Below are 17,546 nucleotides of genomic sequence, written 5' to 3'. Positions count from 1 at the left end.
AAAATAATGGCATCTAAATTAGCTGTTACCACTCAAGAAAGAGATCTTGGGGTCATCGTGGATAGTTCTCCTAAAACATTTGCTGTATGCGCAGAAGCAGTCAAAAAAAAAAAAGTTCAAAAGAACAGACTGTTAGGATCCCTTAGGAAAGAGTTAGATAATATGATGGAAAATATCATAATGCCCCTATATAAATCCACGGTACATGCCCACACCTCGAATACTGCTTGTAGTTCTGGTTGCCGCCCCATCTCAAAAAAAATAAATAAAATAAAATAGAATTGGAAAAAGTACAGAGAAGGAAAAAAATGACTAGGGGTATGGAACAGCTTCCATATGAGGAGAGATTAAAAACACTGGAACTGTTCAGCTTGGAAGAGAGACGACAACGACTAAGGGGAAATATATTAGAGGTCTATAAAATCATGAATGATATGGACAAATTGAATAAGGAAGTGTTACTTAACCCTTAATATAACAAAAGAACCAGGTTGACCCAATGAAATTAATAGGCAGCAGGTTTAAAATAAACATAATGAAGTATTTCTACGTTCAAACCATGGAACTCATTGCCAGGTAATGCTGTGAAAGCCAAAAGTGGCTATTAGCTAAGATGGTTAGGGATGCAACCCCATGCTGTGGGTTCCCCTACGCCTCTGACAACCAGAAGCTGGGACTGGATGACAGGGAATGGATCACTTGGTAACTGCCCTGTTCTGTTCATTCCCTCTGAAGCATCTGGCACTGGCCACTGCTGGAAGACAGGATACTGGGCTAGATGGACCATATGTCTGACCCAGTATGTTTGTTCTTATGTTCTTAAGATGGAGACCCAGGTGGCTGTCTACAAGGTGTGAGCATCTGTTCCCCAACTGGTCCAAGCTAGTTTGTGGATTATATTGTTCCCAGTTTTTATCTTGGTTATTCATCTTGGAGAAGAGGAAATATTTTAAGAAGAATATTTTCCCTTGGGCTGAAGCGGTACCAGTTCTATGGCTCACAGATGGAGCAGGAGTCTATTTCCTTTCTGAGCATCTTATGAGGGGTCACTGAAGGGGGATATGGAAGGGGGTTCTGGAGGGAGAACAGACAGGAATTCTGTCATATCACCGGTAGTGATAACCTCTAGAACCCATCTGTTTGACATTATATGGTGCCATGCTGAGAAAAAGTGAACTAGATGACCTCCAAAATAGGTCATCTGTGTATGTGTTAGGGGCCTGACTCTTGGCTTCTGAAAGCCCATCAAAAGGATTTCTTGGTGGGAGGCTAAGGCTGGAAGAATGAAGAGGAAACGTTCTGCTTACTGTGTTGTAATCTTGGTGTTTGCTAAGAACTCATAAGTCCTTTGACGGTAGAATGGCTATGGGGCTGAATGCTGCCTGTAAGACTGAGGTTTAGGATACCTCCTCTGTGGCCCCAGGATGTAGATACCCAGAAAGTGAAAAATTGCTCATGGGTTTTTAAGTGTATGTAACAATTTATCTTTTTTTCATGCTGAATGAGTTATTTCTCTCAAGAGGCAGATCCTCCACAATGGATTGGACTTCTTTGGTAAATCTGGAGGACTGGAGCCATGAATCCCTTCTCATAATTATAGATGCTGCCATTGACTAGAAGGCTAATTAATTAATACAACCATATTTCAACTTTAAACCTTGGTTCTATTTCATGAAATAGAACTGTACACTCATCAAAGTGAAGTTCTTTCTTCAAAAGAGGTCTAGACATTTCGCCTCCTTGCCTGTGAGGGTAAATTTGGGTTGATGTTGCTTGTCACTTTTGGTGACAGCCTGCAACACTACAGAGTTTGGAGTATGAAAGTAAGTAAGTATTCCATACCCTTCAATGGTGCAGAATATTTCTTCTCTTCAGAGTGAGAGCACAAGTAGCTGGAGTATTCCAGACCATTCTGGTTGGTTCTAAAATGGCCTCATTAATAGGCAGTGCCTCCTTCCTGGGACCAGGTCTTTGGAGAATATCTAATAGCTCATGAGTGATGTCCTGCATTTTATCCAGGGGTATCTGCAGCATGTCTGCAATTCTCCCAAGGTGGTCTTGGAACTGCCTATAGTCAGGTGGTGATGGTGTGATCACCTCATTTGATGCGGACAATGATAATCATCCCACAAAGGCAAATGGTTCCAGCTATATGGGTTACTCCTCTTCTGCAGAGTGCCCCTGATCAAGTTGAGGTTCTTTCCCAGGTGGGAATCCTGCCTTGCATCTCATTGAAACCTCGCATATTTGGGAGTAACAAAGATGGATCTCAGGGACACCAATAAGACTAGTACAAGGGATCAGAGGTAATGAGGTGGATTCCAGAAAGGAGGGTACCATCCTGAGTTGGGCTGTCCTTCCTATGAGAATATGAAGGCACTCATGATATCTTGGATCCTCTGGTAGGGCTGACTTCCTGCCTCATTAAAGCTGGTGAAACTCTCCCACTAATTCCAGACTAAGTGGAGGAAAATAAGGCCTCTATGTTGATGGGCAGCGCCATCAGTACCAGCAGTCTCATTATGTATCGGCTGGCTGATAGTACAGAAGAGTGGTGAAGTGATGGATCTGACAGTATCAGCAATTCCAGATCTGCAAAGATGGTAAGGGCCTCTGGGATAGAATATCTAGTCTGTTGATGGAGAGTGGACCCGGTTTCTGTCCCTTAGCAGTGCTGGTTTCAGAAGGACAGCGGTTTTCAGTAACAATTATTTCTCATCTCTTCATGCTGGTACCATCAGTGTAGGATGTGTCTATGTTCCTCTTTCCATTGTCACTACTAGAGGTAGTCCTGTCCCTTTGGCTATCAACTGTTTTGGGGGACTCTTAATTCTCCATGTCAAGGAACCAGTACCATGCTCCTTAGGAGTACCAGACACATCCGTATCAAGGTGTGGGGTCTTACTGACCTAGAAGTTGTCAGCAAGGAGGTCCTCTTTTTAGGTGAGGACTTGGCAGGAGATATCTCATGTTTCTTGCGAGAGTGTTTGCTTTTACCCTCCTCATGTCTCTGTTTGGAAGAGTCTAACTCTGCCCTGAGCAGCCCCAGAGTCGGAGACCACCGTGATCGAAGGGATGCTTCTCAATGCCTCTGTCTGATATGCAGGAGTGTGATGGGCCAGAATAAGACTGAAGTCTCACAAAATTGTCCATCAGGAATCTTGAAAGCCTGAATTCATGAGACTGATGGGTTCAGCAAGGAAAGCAAGGGCAGATACTGCACTTAGAAGGATTATGAGCTTTGTGGAAGTCAGTGACCAGAAAGAACCAGGGATAGGCCTTGCACACCTGGGGATCTTGGGCATACTGGAACCCCCATACGGGGGTGTGTGTGCCCCCAGAGCTCTGAACTACTCTAACTACACTATCTAAAACTGCTAAAACGATTAACAATATCTAATTTTTTTGAACAGGAACACTAGCTAAAGCTATGGACACTAGAGAAGTTCTGTCTCAGACCACATACAGTAGAAAGGAACAGGAGAAGTGGTAGGTCTGCATCACCTCTCGGTTCAGAGCAGGAGGAGAGAAAGGCAGTTTTTTTTTGCCTGGCCTGAGCCTATCTCAGGTGTATGGAACACATATGCACTTCGACTGGAATACACTTAGTGACCATCACTCAAAGAACTCTGGCTTACACACATGTCTATCTTCATTGGTATGTAGTCAAAACATTTGGGATTACTTGGCCTCATACCACTGTGATTCTTGAAATAGACCCCAGCCATAATGTCCTACACAAATCTGGAATCAAAATGCACTTTCATGTAATTAACTTTTTTAAAAAGATAAAAAGTTGAGTTTTGCATTGGAGCTGATTCACCACTTGAGGCAGAGTGCCTCTCTCCGTGTACGGAAGGGACCTCCCTTACAAAATGAGTCAAAGATGTAATCCTGGATTGGGTCTAGTTTCATCAAATCATTAAATACGTTAGTAACTAGCAACTCTAACAACTGCTATACTTCTACCATCAACAATCTCAGAGCACAGAAGCTTATCAACATTCCATTTATCTGGTCAGATTCTTCTTATATATTTTTATACTAAATATCAATTTCAGATTTTTTCTCATTCAAACCCATTAAAATAGGGGCGGTAAATAGATTAAATTACAGAAAGAATAAAAAGCAGAATAGTAATTCCCATCCTGGATCCATTTAGTCCAATGTCCTGTCTCGAAGAGCATCCAGTACCAGATGCCTCAGAGGCAGGTGCAAAATCACAAGAGTAGTCAAATGTGCTATTATCTCCCCGCCATGAAGGTTTCATTCTAATCTCTAATAGTGAGAGACTGGTTTAAACTCTGATGCATGAGGATTTTGTATCCCTTCCAAAATTCTGTTTGTATTAACTGTTATAACTCTGGATATTCTTGTTATCACTATAAATGTCTGATCCCTCTTTGAATCTTACTAAATTCTTGGCACCAGTGACAAGTTGATGCACAATATCCTCATGGATCACCTTTGACTCATCAATACCTTGAGAATCCCACTCTCACAGAAACTGCACACCTCTATAACATTTGCAGAATCACAGGACCAACAGACTATGAAGTGGGACTCCTCCCATAGCACAAAGCAAGTAGCCTTTCCCAGTGAGCTTAACATGCAGTTTTTGCCAATTACTGAAGCAAGCCGTGACAGGTAAAAGCAGGAAGAAAATGTCTAGGGAACAGAATTGTATAAAGGTTAGCGGCAGCACGGGCAATATTGGTTGCAAAAGCAGTCAAGCAAAGATAAAACATAAAAAAAAAAGGATGATCACATCTAATTGAACAGAAGGCAATAAATGACAAGGATAAAGACAACAACAATATAATGTTTCAGCATTACAGTAGCAATGGTCATTCCATGCGTTTTCTGCACTGTCTCAACACTTCATTGGTAGATATATACATAGCTGAACATCAATATATTCAAAAGACAGATACTACAGCAAAAGGACAAATTTTTCAGTTCTCTTTCTGGGAACTAGATTTCTTATTTGGATAACTGTTTTTATTTAGATACCTTATATTTTTTCTCTTTCCGAATTAATGTCAATTTTTAACCAGGGATTAGCTGAACACATTGAGACTGTAACCGTTGAAAGTCTGTATTTTCTCCCTGTCTCTATGTGAAGAGCTGAACATATCCAAGGCTTAATGACTGTGCATTCAGTAGAAAGTTGTCCCTCTAGCTGGGTAAATTAATCATAGTGATATCCTAGGTGAGGCAAATGTCCTATTGAATCCCAGATTGCTATTTTAAAAAAAGTAAATAATGGAGGTCTACATTTGGTTCATCCACTGTTAAACTCAGATTTTTACTCTCTTGGGTTACAAAAGCAGTGATGTGCAGGGGAGGGAAAAGGAAAGACTGGGCTAACACAACAAAGGGGAAAAGGGGATGTTGCCTGGTGAATGGGTAAGAAAGAGCACTGAGAGAAGAAGCCGCCTGTTTTGTGCATGCACAACTGCCAACAAATATTAGCTGCAACTCAGCTATATTTCTTGCCTCTTGAAGGAAAGATGCAGGTCAGCAGCTACCATAGGGAGACCGACCTAGAAATGTGTGTACTGTATAATAAAGCATTGTACTAATCTACAAGCTTCTATTGCTCTATATTTTCCAGTTTGTCTAAAGCATGATATTCTAAACCAGCACTATGGGGATTCAAAATGGTCTAGACTATAGCAGTCATTTCTGACTTTTGTGTCCATCTTTTCCCAGATATAGAAATATGCTGGACAGTTATGGTACAATATGAGAGAGATAAGGTGCAAACTTGTCTCTCTCACCAACAGAAGTTGGTCCACTAAAATATATTACCTCACCCACCTTCTCTCTCCAATATACTGGGACAAAAATGGATACAACTACACTACATAGTACTATATGGACATTACAGCTACATCACCTGAAAATAAATGCTTGCCCTTTACTTCTTAGTTGTGTAGAGGTGCACATGTGAGGACTGGAGTCCAGTGATTTTCAGTGAAGGGCTCCTGTCTGTGGATGAACTTACTCTCTCTTGAAGTCAGCAAGTCTGTTGACCTCAGGGTACAGTACAAGATATCTTGGTAAAGTATTTGTTTGACTATGGACCATTGCTGAGTTATTTAAAAGTTTGCTTGTGGCAATGCAAGCAGAGGGGATGTTTGTGTGTGAGATCTGTTATAGTCACTTATATTATTGTCATTTAATTTGTCAGGTGCCATGGTAATAAGTATATAAAAATACTAAGACGATTAGGGTAAATACCTGAACTGAATTTGGGCCAAACTATTTCATTCATGAATAATACCAGTGAGAGCTATTTCAAGTGGTGTCAGAATAGCAAAAAGTTTCCCAAAAGTAGTAAGTTTAAATAAACAAAAAAGCAATTGACTATTTTTAGGAACAGTATAATGGAAATGCAGACACCACACTTCTGGAGCAATTAGACAGCGTTAAAGATGTCAGTAGCACTTTACTTTAAAAAGTACATATTTTAACAAAAGTATTATGCAAATTAATGCAAAGCAATGCAATATTAGCAATACACACACACACACACACACACAAAGGTGAGTGACTTCTAAGCTTCTCAACCTGTTAGCACTCCTTCCTCTGCAACAGCAGCCCTAGGCAAATATTTTAATTTCCTGGAGCTCTACAGTGTGCTGCTGCTGTAGTTTGGCTTAGCCAGCAAGTTAAGGCATTATGATTGGTGCAGTGCTTTGCAATTCTACTTATAATAGTCACACTCTACCTTCCTAGAGGGCACCCTAACTTGGCTTCTTCTACAAACTGACAATTTCAATAGCTGTGACAGCAACTGTGCTATGCCAGGCTTGCAGCTCCTAGAATTGCTGCTTCAGCTCTGATGGATGTAACAGCTCCTTAGCTTGTACCTTTTGGTTTTGCTATGTAGCCCACCTTCCTCCATCAAGAAATTAGTATGCCATCACCCATAATGCCTTCTTGTGAGTGAATCATAGAATCTCAGGGTTGGAAGGGACCTCAGGAGGTCATCTAGTCCAACCCCCTGCTCAAAGCAGGACCAAACCCAACTAAATCATCCCAGCCAGGGCTTTGTCAAGCCTGACCTTAAAAACCTCTAAGGAAGGAGATTCCACCACCTCCCTAAGTAACCCATTCCAGTTCTTCACCACCCTACTAGTGAAAAAGTTTTTCCTAATATCCAACCTAAACCTCCCCCTCTGCAACTTGAGACCATTACTCCTTGTTCTGTCATCTTCTACCACTGAGAACAGTCTAGATCCATCCTCTTTGGAACCCCCTTTCAGGTAGTTGAAAGCAGCTATCAAATCCCACCTCATTCTTCTCTTCTGCAGACTAAACAATCCCAGTTCCCTCAGCCTCTCCTCATAAGTCATGTGCTCTAGCCCCCTAATCATTTTTGTTGCCCTCTGCTGGACTCTCTCCAATTTATCCACATCCTTCTTGTAGTGTGGGGCCCAAAACTGGACACAGTACTCCAAATGAGGCCTCACCAGTGCTGAGTAGTGGGGAATGATCACATCCCTCGATCTGCTGGAAATGCCCCTACTTATACAACCCAAAATGCCATTAGCCTTCTTGGCAACAAGGGCACACTGTTGACTCATATTCAGCTTTTCGTCCACCGTAACCCCTAGGTCCTTTTCTGCAGAACTGCTGCCCAGCCATTCGGTCCCTAGTCTGTAGCAGTGCATGGGATTCTTCCGTCCTAAGTGCAGGACTCTGCACTTGTCCTTGTTGAACCTCATCATATTTCTTTTGGCCCAATCCTCTAATTTGTCTAGGTCCCTCTGTATCCTATCCCTACCCTCCAGCGTATCAACTACTCCTCCCAGTTTAGTGTCATCTGCAAACTTGCTAAGGGTGCAGTCCACACCATCCTCCAGATCGTTAATGAAGATATTGAATAAAACCGGCCCCAGCACCGACCCTTGGGGCACTCCACTTGATACCAGCTGCCAACTAGACATGGAACCATTGATCACTACCCGTTGAGCCCGACCGTCTAGCCAGTTTTCTATCCACCTTACCGTCCATTCATCCAGCCCATACTTCTTTAACTTGCTGGCAAGAATACTGTGGGAAACTGTATCAAAAGCTTTGCTAAAGTCCAGAAATAGCACATCCACTGCTTTCCCCTCATCCACAGAGCCGGTTATCTCATCATAGAAGGCAATTAGATTAATCAGGCATGACTTGCCCTTGGTGAATCCATGCTGACTGTTCCTGATCACTTTCCCCTCCTTTAAGTGGTTCAGAATTGATTCCTTGAGGACCTGTTCCATGATTTTTCCAGGGACTGAGGTGAGACTGACTGGCCTGTAGTTCCCTGGATCTTCCTTCTTCCCTTTTTTAAAGATGGGCACTACATTAGCCTTTTTCCAGTCATCCGGGACCTCCCCTGATCGCCATGATTTTTCAAAGATAATGGCCAATGGCTCTGCAATCTCATCGGCCAACTCCTTTAGCACCCTCGGATGCAGCGCATCCGGCCCCATGGACTTGTGCTCGTCCAGCTTTTCTAAATAGTCCCGAACTAATTCTTTCCCCACAGAGAGCTGGTCACCTCCTCTGTGCTGCAGAGTGCAGCTGTCTGGGAGCTGACCTTGTCTGTGAAGACAGAGCCAAAAAAAGCATTGAGTACACTAGCTTTCTCCACATCCTCTGTCACTAGGTTCCCTCCCTCATTCAGCAAGGGGCCCACACTTTCCTTGACTTTCGTCTTGTTGCTAACATACCTGAAGAAACCCTTCTTGTTACTCCTAACATCTCCGGCTAGCTGCAACTCCAAGTGTGATTTGGCCTTCCTAATTTCATTCCTGCATGCCTGAGCAATATTTTTATACTCCTCCCTGGTTATTTGTCCAATCTTCCACTTCTTATAAGCTGTTTTTTTGTGTTTAAGACAAGCAAGGATTTCACTGTTGAGCCAAGCTGGTCGCCTGCCATATTTACTTTTCTTCCTACACATCGGGATTGTTTGTTCCTGCAACCTCAATAAGGTTTCTTTAAAATACAGCCAGCTTTCCTCAACTCCTTTCCCCGTCATGTTATTCTCCCAGGGGACCTTGCCCATCAGTTCCCTGAGGGAGTCGAAGTCTGCTTTTCTGAAGTCCAGGGTCTCTGTTCTACTGCTCTCCTTTCTTCCTTGTATCAGGATCCTGAACTCGACCATCTCGTGGTCAGTGTCTCCCAGGTTCCCATCCACTATTGCTTCCTCTACTATTTCTTCCCTGTTTGTGAGCAGCAGGTCAAGAAGAGCTTTTCCCCTAGTTGGTTCCTCCAGCACTTGCACCAGGAAATTGTCCCCTACACTTTCCAGAAACTTCCTGGATTGTCTGTGCACCGCTGTATTGCTCTCCCAGCAGATATCGGGGTGATTAAAGTCACCCATGAGAACCAGAGCCTGTGATCTAGAAACTTCTGTTAGTTGCTGGAAGAAAGCCTCGTCCACCTCATCCCCACTCATGACATGCACTGCAACAACTCATTTGTCTCCAAAGACCATTTCAGCAAGCTGTAGGGCCTATGCATATGTAGTCTGACAGAGAATTGAAATCACACAGTGCATATTATTTTAGCAAACTTTTAAATTTTTTTTTTACCTTTTTCGTTTGCAATGTCAGTCTTCACAAGTGGGGGGAAAAGGCAGATCATGACTGGCCCCACATCCAAGTAACAGCAGAATTATTTGAGAAGAATCTTTGACTAACAGGGCAAAAACTATCTGCTAATGAATGTGGCTGATAACAGAGAGGTAAATAATGTACTTGCCAACAAATAAAGGTGACTGCCCAATGATTTCCAAAGCATACTAGCTACATAAAGAAAAAGAGTTACTCACCTTTGTAACTGCTGTTCTTTGAGATGTGTTGCTCATATCCATTCCAATTAGGTGTGCGCATGCCGCGTGCGCAATCATCGGAAGATTTTTATCCTAGCAACACTCGGTGGGTCAGCTGAGGCGCCCCCTGGAGTGGCACCTTCATGGTGACAGTCATATGCCCCAGCCAACCCAGCGGCCCCTCAGTTCCTTTTTGCCGGCTACTCCGACAGAGGGGAAGGAGGGCGGGTTTGGAATGGATATGAGCAACACATCTCGAAAAACCACAGTTACAAAGGTGAGTAACTGTCTTTTCTTCTTCGAGTGCTTGCTCATATCGATTCCAATTAGGTGACTCCCAAGGCTTACCTAGGCGGTGGTGTTGGAGTGAGATGTTGCAGAGTGAAGGACCGCTGAACCGAATGCAGCATCACCCCTGGACTGCTGCACTATCGCACAGTGGACAGCGAAAGTATGCACCGATGACCAAGTCGCTGCCCTACGTATCGCCTGAATGGGCACATGCACCAGGAAAGTAGAGGATGAAGCCGGAGCCCGCGTGGAGTGGGTGGTAAGGTGTGTAGATGGGACACCAGCCAAGTCATAGCACGCACAGATGTGATCCAGGATGAGATGCGCTGGGAGGAGACCGGAAGGCCCTTCATCCGGTCTGCCACAGCAACAAACAGCTGTGACGTTTTCCTGAAGGGTTTCGTTCGCTCGATGTAGAAGGCCAGGGCCCTGCGAACATCTAGGGAGCGCAGCTGTTGCTTCCGTCAAGAGGCGTGTGGCCTCGAGTAGAAGACAGGGAGGAATATGTCCTGGTTGACATGGAAGGCAGACACCACCTTAGGGAGGAAGGCCGGGTGGGGTCGCAGCTGTACCTTGTCCTTGTGGAACACCGTATAAAGTAGTCCCGATGTGAGTGCCCTGAGCTCAGACACACGCCTCGCTGAGGTGATAGCTACGAGGAAGGCTGGTCTTCCAGGAAAGGTACAGGAGTGAGCAGGTGGCCATCGGCTCGAACAGGCCACCCAGGAGTCTGGATAGGAGCAGGTTAAGATCCCACGTAGGGACCGGTTGTCAAATTCATGGGAACAGGCACTCCAACCCCTTGAGAAATCTGCTGGAGAAGACCTAGCGCCCATTTTTGCCCGGATGGAAAGCCGAAATAGCTGCCAGGTGCACCCCGATGGAAGATATTGCCAAGCGCTGCTGCTTTAAGGACAAGAGGTAGTCCAAGATGATAGGTACTGATGCCTGTAGGGAGGGTCATATGATTCCGGGCGCACCAGCAGGAAAACTGCTTCCACCTGGTTAAGTATGTGGACCTGGTAAAGGGCTTCCTGCTACCCAAAAGGATCTGCTGGACCGAGTGAGAACAGCACAGCTCAGACTGATTTAGCCATGCAGCATCCACGCTGTTAGGTGGAGAGATTGCAGGTCAGTATGACAGAGTCGACCGTGATCCTGAGTGATCAGGTCTGGCCACAGCGGGAGTGGAATTGGGGTGTCCACCGACAGCTCTAGGAGAGTGGTATACCAGGGCTGTCTGGATCACGCCGGGGCAACCAGAATCAGACGGGCTCTGTCCCTGCGCAGCTTGATTAGGACCCTGTGGACTAGCGGGAATGGAGGAAAGGCGTAACACAGGTGATCCTTCCACTAAATTAGGAAGGCGTCCGACAGGGAACCTGGAAAGCACCCTTGGAGAGAGCAGAACACCTGGCATTTCTGATTCTTGTGAGAGGCAAATAGGTCTATCAAGGGACAGCCCCACTTCAGGAAGACAGAGTGGATGACATCCGGGCGAACCGACCACTCGTGAGCCTGGAATGATATGCTGAGGTGGTCTGCTAAGGTGTTCTGGACCCCTAAGAGAAACGATGCCACCAGATGGATGGGCTATGCAGAATTCCCAAGACGAGTGGCCTCCTGACAGAGGGGGGACGACCAGGCTCCTCCTTGTTTGTTGATGTAAAACATGGCCGTAGTGTTGTCTGTGAGGACTGCAACACAATGGCCTTGAATGAGCTCTCGGAATGCTTGACATGCCAGGCGCACTGCTCGGAGTTCCCGTATGTTGATGTGCAAGGATAACTTTCCTGCCAACCATAGTCCCTGTGTACGGAGGTTCCTGAGGTGGGCTTCCCATCCCAGGGATGACGCATCCATGACTAGGGACACTGAGGGCTGTGGGGCATGAAATGGCACACCTTCGCACACTGATTTGGGGTCCAGCCACCAGCCTTGAGAGGCTAATACCCCTGGCAGGATGGTAACCACTGTGCTCAAGCTGTCCCAACCTGGGCGGTATACTGTTGATAGCCAGGCGTGGAGTAGACATAGTCACAGCACGGCGTGCCTGGTCACAAACGTGCAAGAGGCCGTATGCCCCAGGAGGCACAGGCATGTTTTCACGGTCGAGGTTGGGAAGCTTTGCAGGTTGTGGACGATGTTCACCAGGGATTGGAAGAGTGTTTCCGGCAGAATTGCCTGGGCCAGGCCTGAGTCTAATACTGCTCCTATGAATTCTATCCTCTGGGTTGGTACCAGAGTGGATTTCGCGACATTGAGCCAGAGACCCAGCCAATTGAACATGTTCATGGTGAGCTGAACATGAGACAGCACCTGATCCCTGGAGCGACTTCGAATATGCCAGTCGTTGAGATATGGGAACACTTGGACCCGTTGTTGATGAAATGAGGCAGCCACCACAGCCATGCATTTGGTAAACACCCTGGAGGCTATGGATAGGCCAAAAGGAAGGACGGTGAATTGAAAGTGCTGTTGATTGACCAAAAAGCGAAGGAAGCATCTGTGCGCTGGGTAGATCGCAATGTGGAAGTACGTGTCCTTCATGTCAAGGGCGGTGTACCAGTCTCCAGGATCTAGGGAAGGAATAATGGTCCCTAATGAGACCATGCGGAACTTCAACTTTACCATAAATTTGTTGAGTCCGCATAGATCCAGGATGGGCCAAAGCCCGCCCTTGGCCTTGGGGATTAGGAAGTAGCAGGAATAAAAGCCCTTGCCCCTTGACTCTCCTGGAAACTCTCCTGGAAACTCCCAAAGCCAGGAGGTGTAGAAGGAGGTGCTCGTGAGAAGGGTCCCTGAAGAGGAACGGGGGGGAGGGGAGAAAACAAACTGGAGGGAGTATCCTCTTTCCACTGCGAGTAGGACCCAACGGTCTGATGTTATGTAGGACCACGTATGGAAGAAATGGGAGAGACGATTTTGGAAAGGCGGGGAGGGATCCTGAATGGAGACTGGTATTCTGTCCTCAGGTGAACCTTCAAAAGTTCTGCTTAGGCCCTGCCGATGGCTTGGGAGGACCCTGGCATTGGCTGGCTTGGTGTCCCGTTTGTTTCCTTTTACCACCTTGGCCACATCTTCTAAAGAAGTCCTGTCTCGGCCGAGGGGGAGGGTATGACCTCTGAGGCTGTGGTCTGAAGGGCCTTCCCTGCTTTACTGGGGTATGTATTCCCAGAGAGCGCATAAAAGTTCGAGTCCTTCAGACTCTGCAGCCTTGAGTCTGTATTCTCAGAGAATAGGCCCTGGCCATAAAAGGGCAGGTCTTGGAAGGTCTGCTGTAACTCTGGTGGTAAGCCAGAGATCTGCAGCCACAAGATGTGGCGCATGGCTATGCCTGAGGCCAGGGTCCATCGAGTCTGCCGCATCCAGAGAGGCTTGTAGGGAGGTTCTGGCCACCTTCTTGCCCTCCTCTACTATAGCCCCAAATTCCTCTCTGGATTCCTGTAGAACCAACTCCTTGAATTTCTTCATAGAGTGCCATAAATTATAGTCATATCGGCTCAAGAGTGCCTGCTGGTTGGCCACCCTGAGCTGCAAGCCTCCGGCCAAGTACACCGTGCGCCCAAACAAGTCTAGGCGTCTAGCGTCTTTTGATTTAGGCACCGGGGCCTGCTGACCGTGCCGCTCCTTCTCGTTGACTGAAGCCACGACAAGGGAGCACGGTTGGGGGTGCGTATAGAGGTACTCATAGTCCTTTGAAGGGACAAAGTACTTCCTTTCCACCTCCTTGGCTGTAGGTGGAATAGAGGCTGGCGACTGCCAGATTGTCTTGCCATTGGCCTGCATGGTTCATATGATGGGGAGGGCAACTCTGGACGGTGCCTCTGCAGACAGAATGTCCACCACAAGGTCTTCTAACTCCACCACCTCCTCTACCTGGAGGTTCATACTGCATGCCACTCTGCGGAGCAGTTCCTGGTGGGCGCAGAGGTCCATAGGAGGAGGACCCGAAACCATAGTCCCCGCCACTGTCTCATCGGGTGAGGACGAGGAAGATACCCATAGGACTAAGGGATCCTGCATGAGATCCTCTTGTGGAGGATCGTGTTGCTCAAGGTCCATCACGCTAGGAGTGTGGGCCTGCACTGGCGCTGGAGCAGTCGCCTCAGACCCTCCCGGGGGAGGCCGAGACACAGTGGCCTCAGAGACTCGGGGCTCCGAAGGGGCGGAACGGGAAGCCCTCAAAGGAGCCCTCTGGGCCTGATGGTAAGCCCAAGGGGTCCAAAAGGACCACTGTGGGGGTTCGTGGCCCAGGTCCTGGCCTTCTTCTAGCCACTGGCCTGTACCGCCCTCACCCTGGTCCTGGGCGTGGTAGCCACCTTGAGAGCGCGACAACGCAGAGGCAGAGCGAGATGGCCAAGGCGATGCTGTATGCGCCGGTGCCCCATACCCCATGCTGTACGGTGCCGTGGTGCTGGAGACCAGTGCCGTGAGGCAGAATGGTACCGAGACGTCGATTGGTGTCTGTGGTCGTATCAGTACCAGGAGCTTGATCTGGATCTTGAGGGCAACCTGGTGAGATCAGCATCGGGATCGGCTCCGGGTTGAGTGCCGCTCTGACCAGTACCAGGAGTGGTGCCGGGAGTCCGATCAGTACCGGCTGTAGCACAATTCGGATCTCTGCAAGCTGGAATGGTGTCGCAAGTACGACCGGCGCCGAGAATGAGAACGGTGCCAGGTCTGTGAGCAACGCCGTGATGAGTGCCAGGAAGAAGATCGGGACCGGGACCGGTGTCGTCGTCCTTCACTCGGCAACGGTGATTGCATGAGGGACGGCTTTCCCCTCAACAGCACTGTCTGTGACAGAGGTGCTGCCAGCTGCCAAGGAGTCGGCTCTGTGAGCGCAATCAAGTACCGTGCTGTTGAAAAGGTCTCTGGAGTGGAGGGTAGTCTCAGCTCAACCGTGGTGTGCCCCAGGGAGCTTACGTGCACCAGAGTCGACGGAGCAGGAGCCGATGTTTGTCCTATGCGCTCCGGCAATGGACGTGGCTCCAACTGCGATGCAGGAAGCTGTCGCACCAACAAACCAGAAGTGGCCAGCGCCTGCTTGGGCTGCTTCTTCTTCTGGCTTGGAGATAGAGACCTGCGCCGTGGTGGAGGTGCCGGGGAAATCTGGCACTACGTGTCTTTGGTAGAGTCCAAATGCGGTGCCGGACCAGTCGGTGCCGCAGGGGCACTCTGCACCGAGGACGACGGTGCCAAGTCTCGGTGCACAGAGGAAGGGACCGTGCTAAGTGCCGTCTCCATAATGAGCTGCTTCAGTCTAAAGTCCCGCTCCTTCCTTGTCCTCGGCTTGAAGGCTTTGCAAATGTGGTCTAGACACCTTAGGCAAGAGTTGTGGGGGGTCTCCCGTTGGCATTGGCCTCTGGCAAGCCGAGCAGGGTTTGAATCCAGGAGACCCAGGCATAGGTACCAAGATAGGAGAGAGGGGAGAAGACCCTGCTCCCCCCCACTAATTAAACTAACTCTAACTATACTAAGTAATTCACAACTATTAACAACTAATCAGAACCTATTAACAGGTACTAAAGCAAATGCTAGGGGGAGTGGAGATCAGCTAAGCTGCGCTCCACAGTTCCAACTGTGGCAAGAAGGAACTGAGGGGGCGCTGGGTCAGCTGGGGCATATATCAGGGGCGCCATAAAGGCGCCACTCCAGGGGGTGCCTCAGCCGATCCACTGCGTGTTGCTAGGGTAAAAATCTTCTGATGATCGTGCACACGGCGCGTGCACACCTAATTGGAATCAATATGAGCAAGCACTTGAAGAACTTCTTGCTTTCCAGACACATGCTGTATGAGCCTGATCTGATCCAAAGCCCAGTGAAGTCCATGCAAAGACTCCCATTGACTTTAATGGACTTTGGATCAGGCCTTGTATCTTTATCTCTATTCTCGCTCTCATTTATATTTTACAGAAACACACACAAATGTAAGACTGGTAGAGAAAGGACATGGAGCACCTAAAGCAGTACAAGTGCCTGCCTATATACAACTCATTCACACTAATGTGCGTACACTCATTACACACACACTCTCACTCTCTCTCTCTTTTAAAACAGTGAATGAATTACTGCATACTGAAATGAAGGTTTGGATAAACTAAACTTTTAAATATTCAGGTTAGTGAAGGAAATGCTGGTTTTAATCCAGGAGTTATTTATTAGTAGGGAAGAAAAAGGAACAAATACATCTTGTTAGGTACTAGACATTTAGCTACTGGTTTCGAAATTGGGTCACATTTTTATGGTTTAGTTATTTTTGAAATGTTGACAGGCATGGAAGCAGCCCACCCTACAGAAATAAGTTCAGACCAGGAACAGCAGTTCCTCAAGGAGGATGCTGTAATCCATCAACATTCCCCTGCAGAAGTGCTCTGCAGAATATGCACTTTATTCATGAATGTTGGTAGCCACAGATCCAGAGGGACAGATAGCTAAGCTGGTCACCAGAGTGGTGATGTAACTGCCTGCCAAAAGACAGTGTCAGGTTTCCTAAATAGAAGATTTCTATTAATTTGTATTGCAATGACACCACCACACTACACTGCCCCACTACTTTTCTTTCCAAACCAATCAGCTGTTATTTTATGATCCACTGAAACGTGCTGCTAGCCAGTTATTGTAAATAATAAAGAAAAAATTAAAAGATAAAGTCTATTAGAGCACCATGCAAATCACCTTGTGTTGATAAGCAATATATTCAGACAGTCGCCACCTGCCTCATTCCAAATGGGATAAACTCTGGTGGGATTTTTTGGATGGAACATCACAAAAAGTTAACTGAATTGCTCAGATTCTCATCTAGTCAAGGAAGCACTGAAATGGTACAAACTCCGGTATCATTTAAACCCAAGTCTTTCCGCATAAGCTCAACAAGCACATGATTGGCTCTAGAGATATGCCACATTACTGAAGGACCATTTAATAGCCACATACTACATCCCAACCTCATTCTCATTTAGTTTGGTTGGCAGGTGACGACCTTGAATGTTTTATTTAGAGCTCTGACCACTGTGAATTTATGGAGTTAATGAGCAGCAATATTGCCCGTGTTACCACAGACCCATCACCCTCCTTGAAATGAGCAGATTGATCTTCCCAGGTCAAGCCCCCTATGATTAGAGCACCTCTCTGTGCTGGCAGTATTGAGAACAGGGACTGTACCGTCCGGCGTTGCCTGCTGACAGGGTTTTTTACATTTGACGTAATCGTGGTCAACTGGAGTGGCTGTGTAAGGTGGGGATGTCAGACCTGGACCAGAGGAAGAGGGGAGGGAAGTCCCAGGGCCTGGTACTGTTCCAGCAGAAGAGTGAGAGTCTTCATCAATCATGCAAGTCTTTTCTCTGAGTAGATGGGAAGAAGATAACAATGAAAAGGAAGAGTATTAGCATAGTCAGTGTCTATATAAATTAAATGGAAA

The 17,546-nt window shown here is 46.8% G+C and overlaps 1 protein-coding gene across 5 annotated transcripts in view; it reads right to left on the bottom strand.

The window, feature by feature from the left end:
* Positions 1-17,546, bottom strand: part of CABIN1 (calcineurin binding protein 1) — a 233,314-nt gene that overhangs the window by 163,002 nt on the left and 52,766 nt on the right. For 4 of the 5 annotated variants that reach the window (XR_005589496.1, XM_039504802.1, XM_039504804.1 and 1 more), the window contains exon 26: positions 17,291-17,469. Coding sequence is in view for 4 of the 5 variants with exons in the window: in XM_039504802.1 (XP_039360736.1) it covers positions 17,291-17,469 (179 nt within the window). In the remaining variant the exon portion in view is untranslated. The remainder of the gene's footprint in view (positions 1-17,290; positions 17,470-17,546) is intronic. The other variant, XM_039504805.1, reaches the window with a different exon arrangement.

The sequence above is a fragment of the Mauremys reevesii genome, linkage group 18 (genome assembly GCF_016161935.1).
Source record: "Mauremys reevesii isolate NIE-2019 linkage group 18, ASM1616193v1, whole genome shotgun sequence".
Classification (NCBI taxonomy): Eukaryota; Metazoa; Chordata; order Testudines; family Geoemydidae; genus Mauremys; species Mauremys reevesii.
This window is presented reverse-complemented; position numbering and strand designations above follow the sequence as displayed.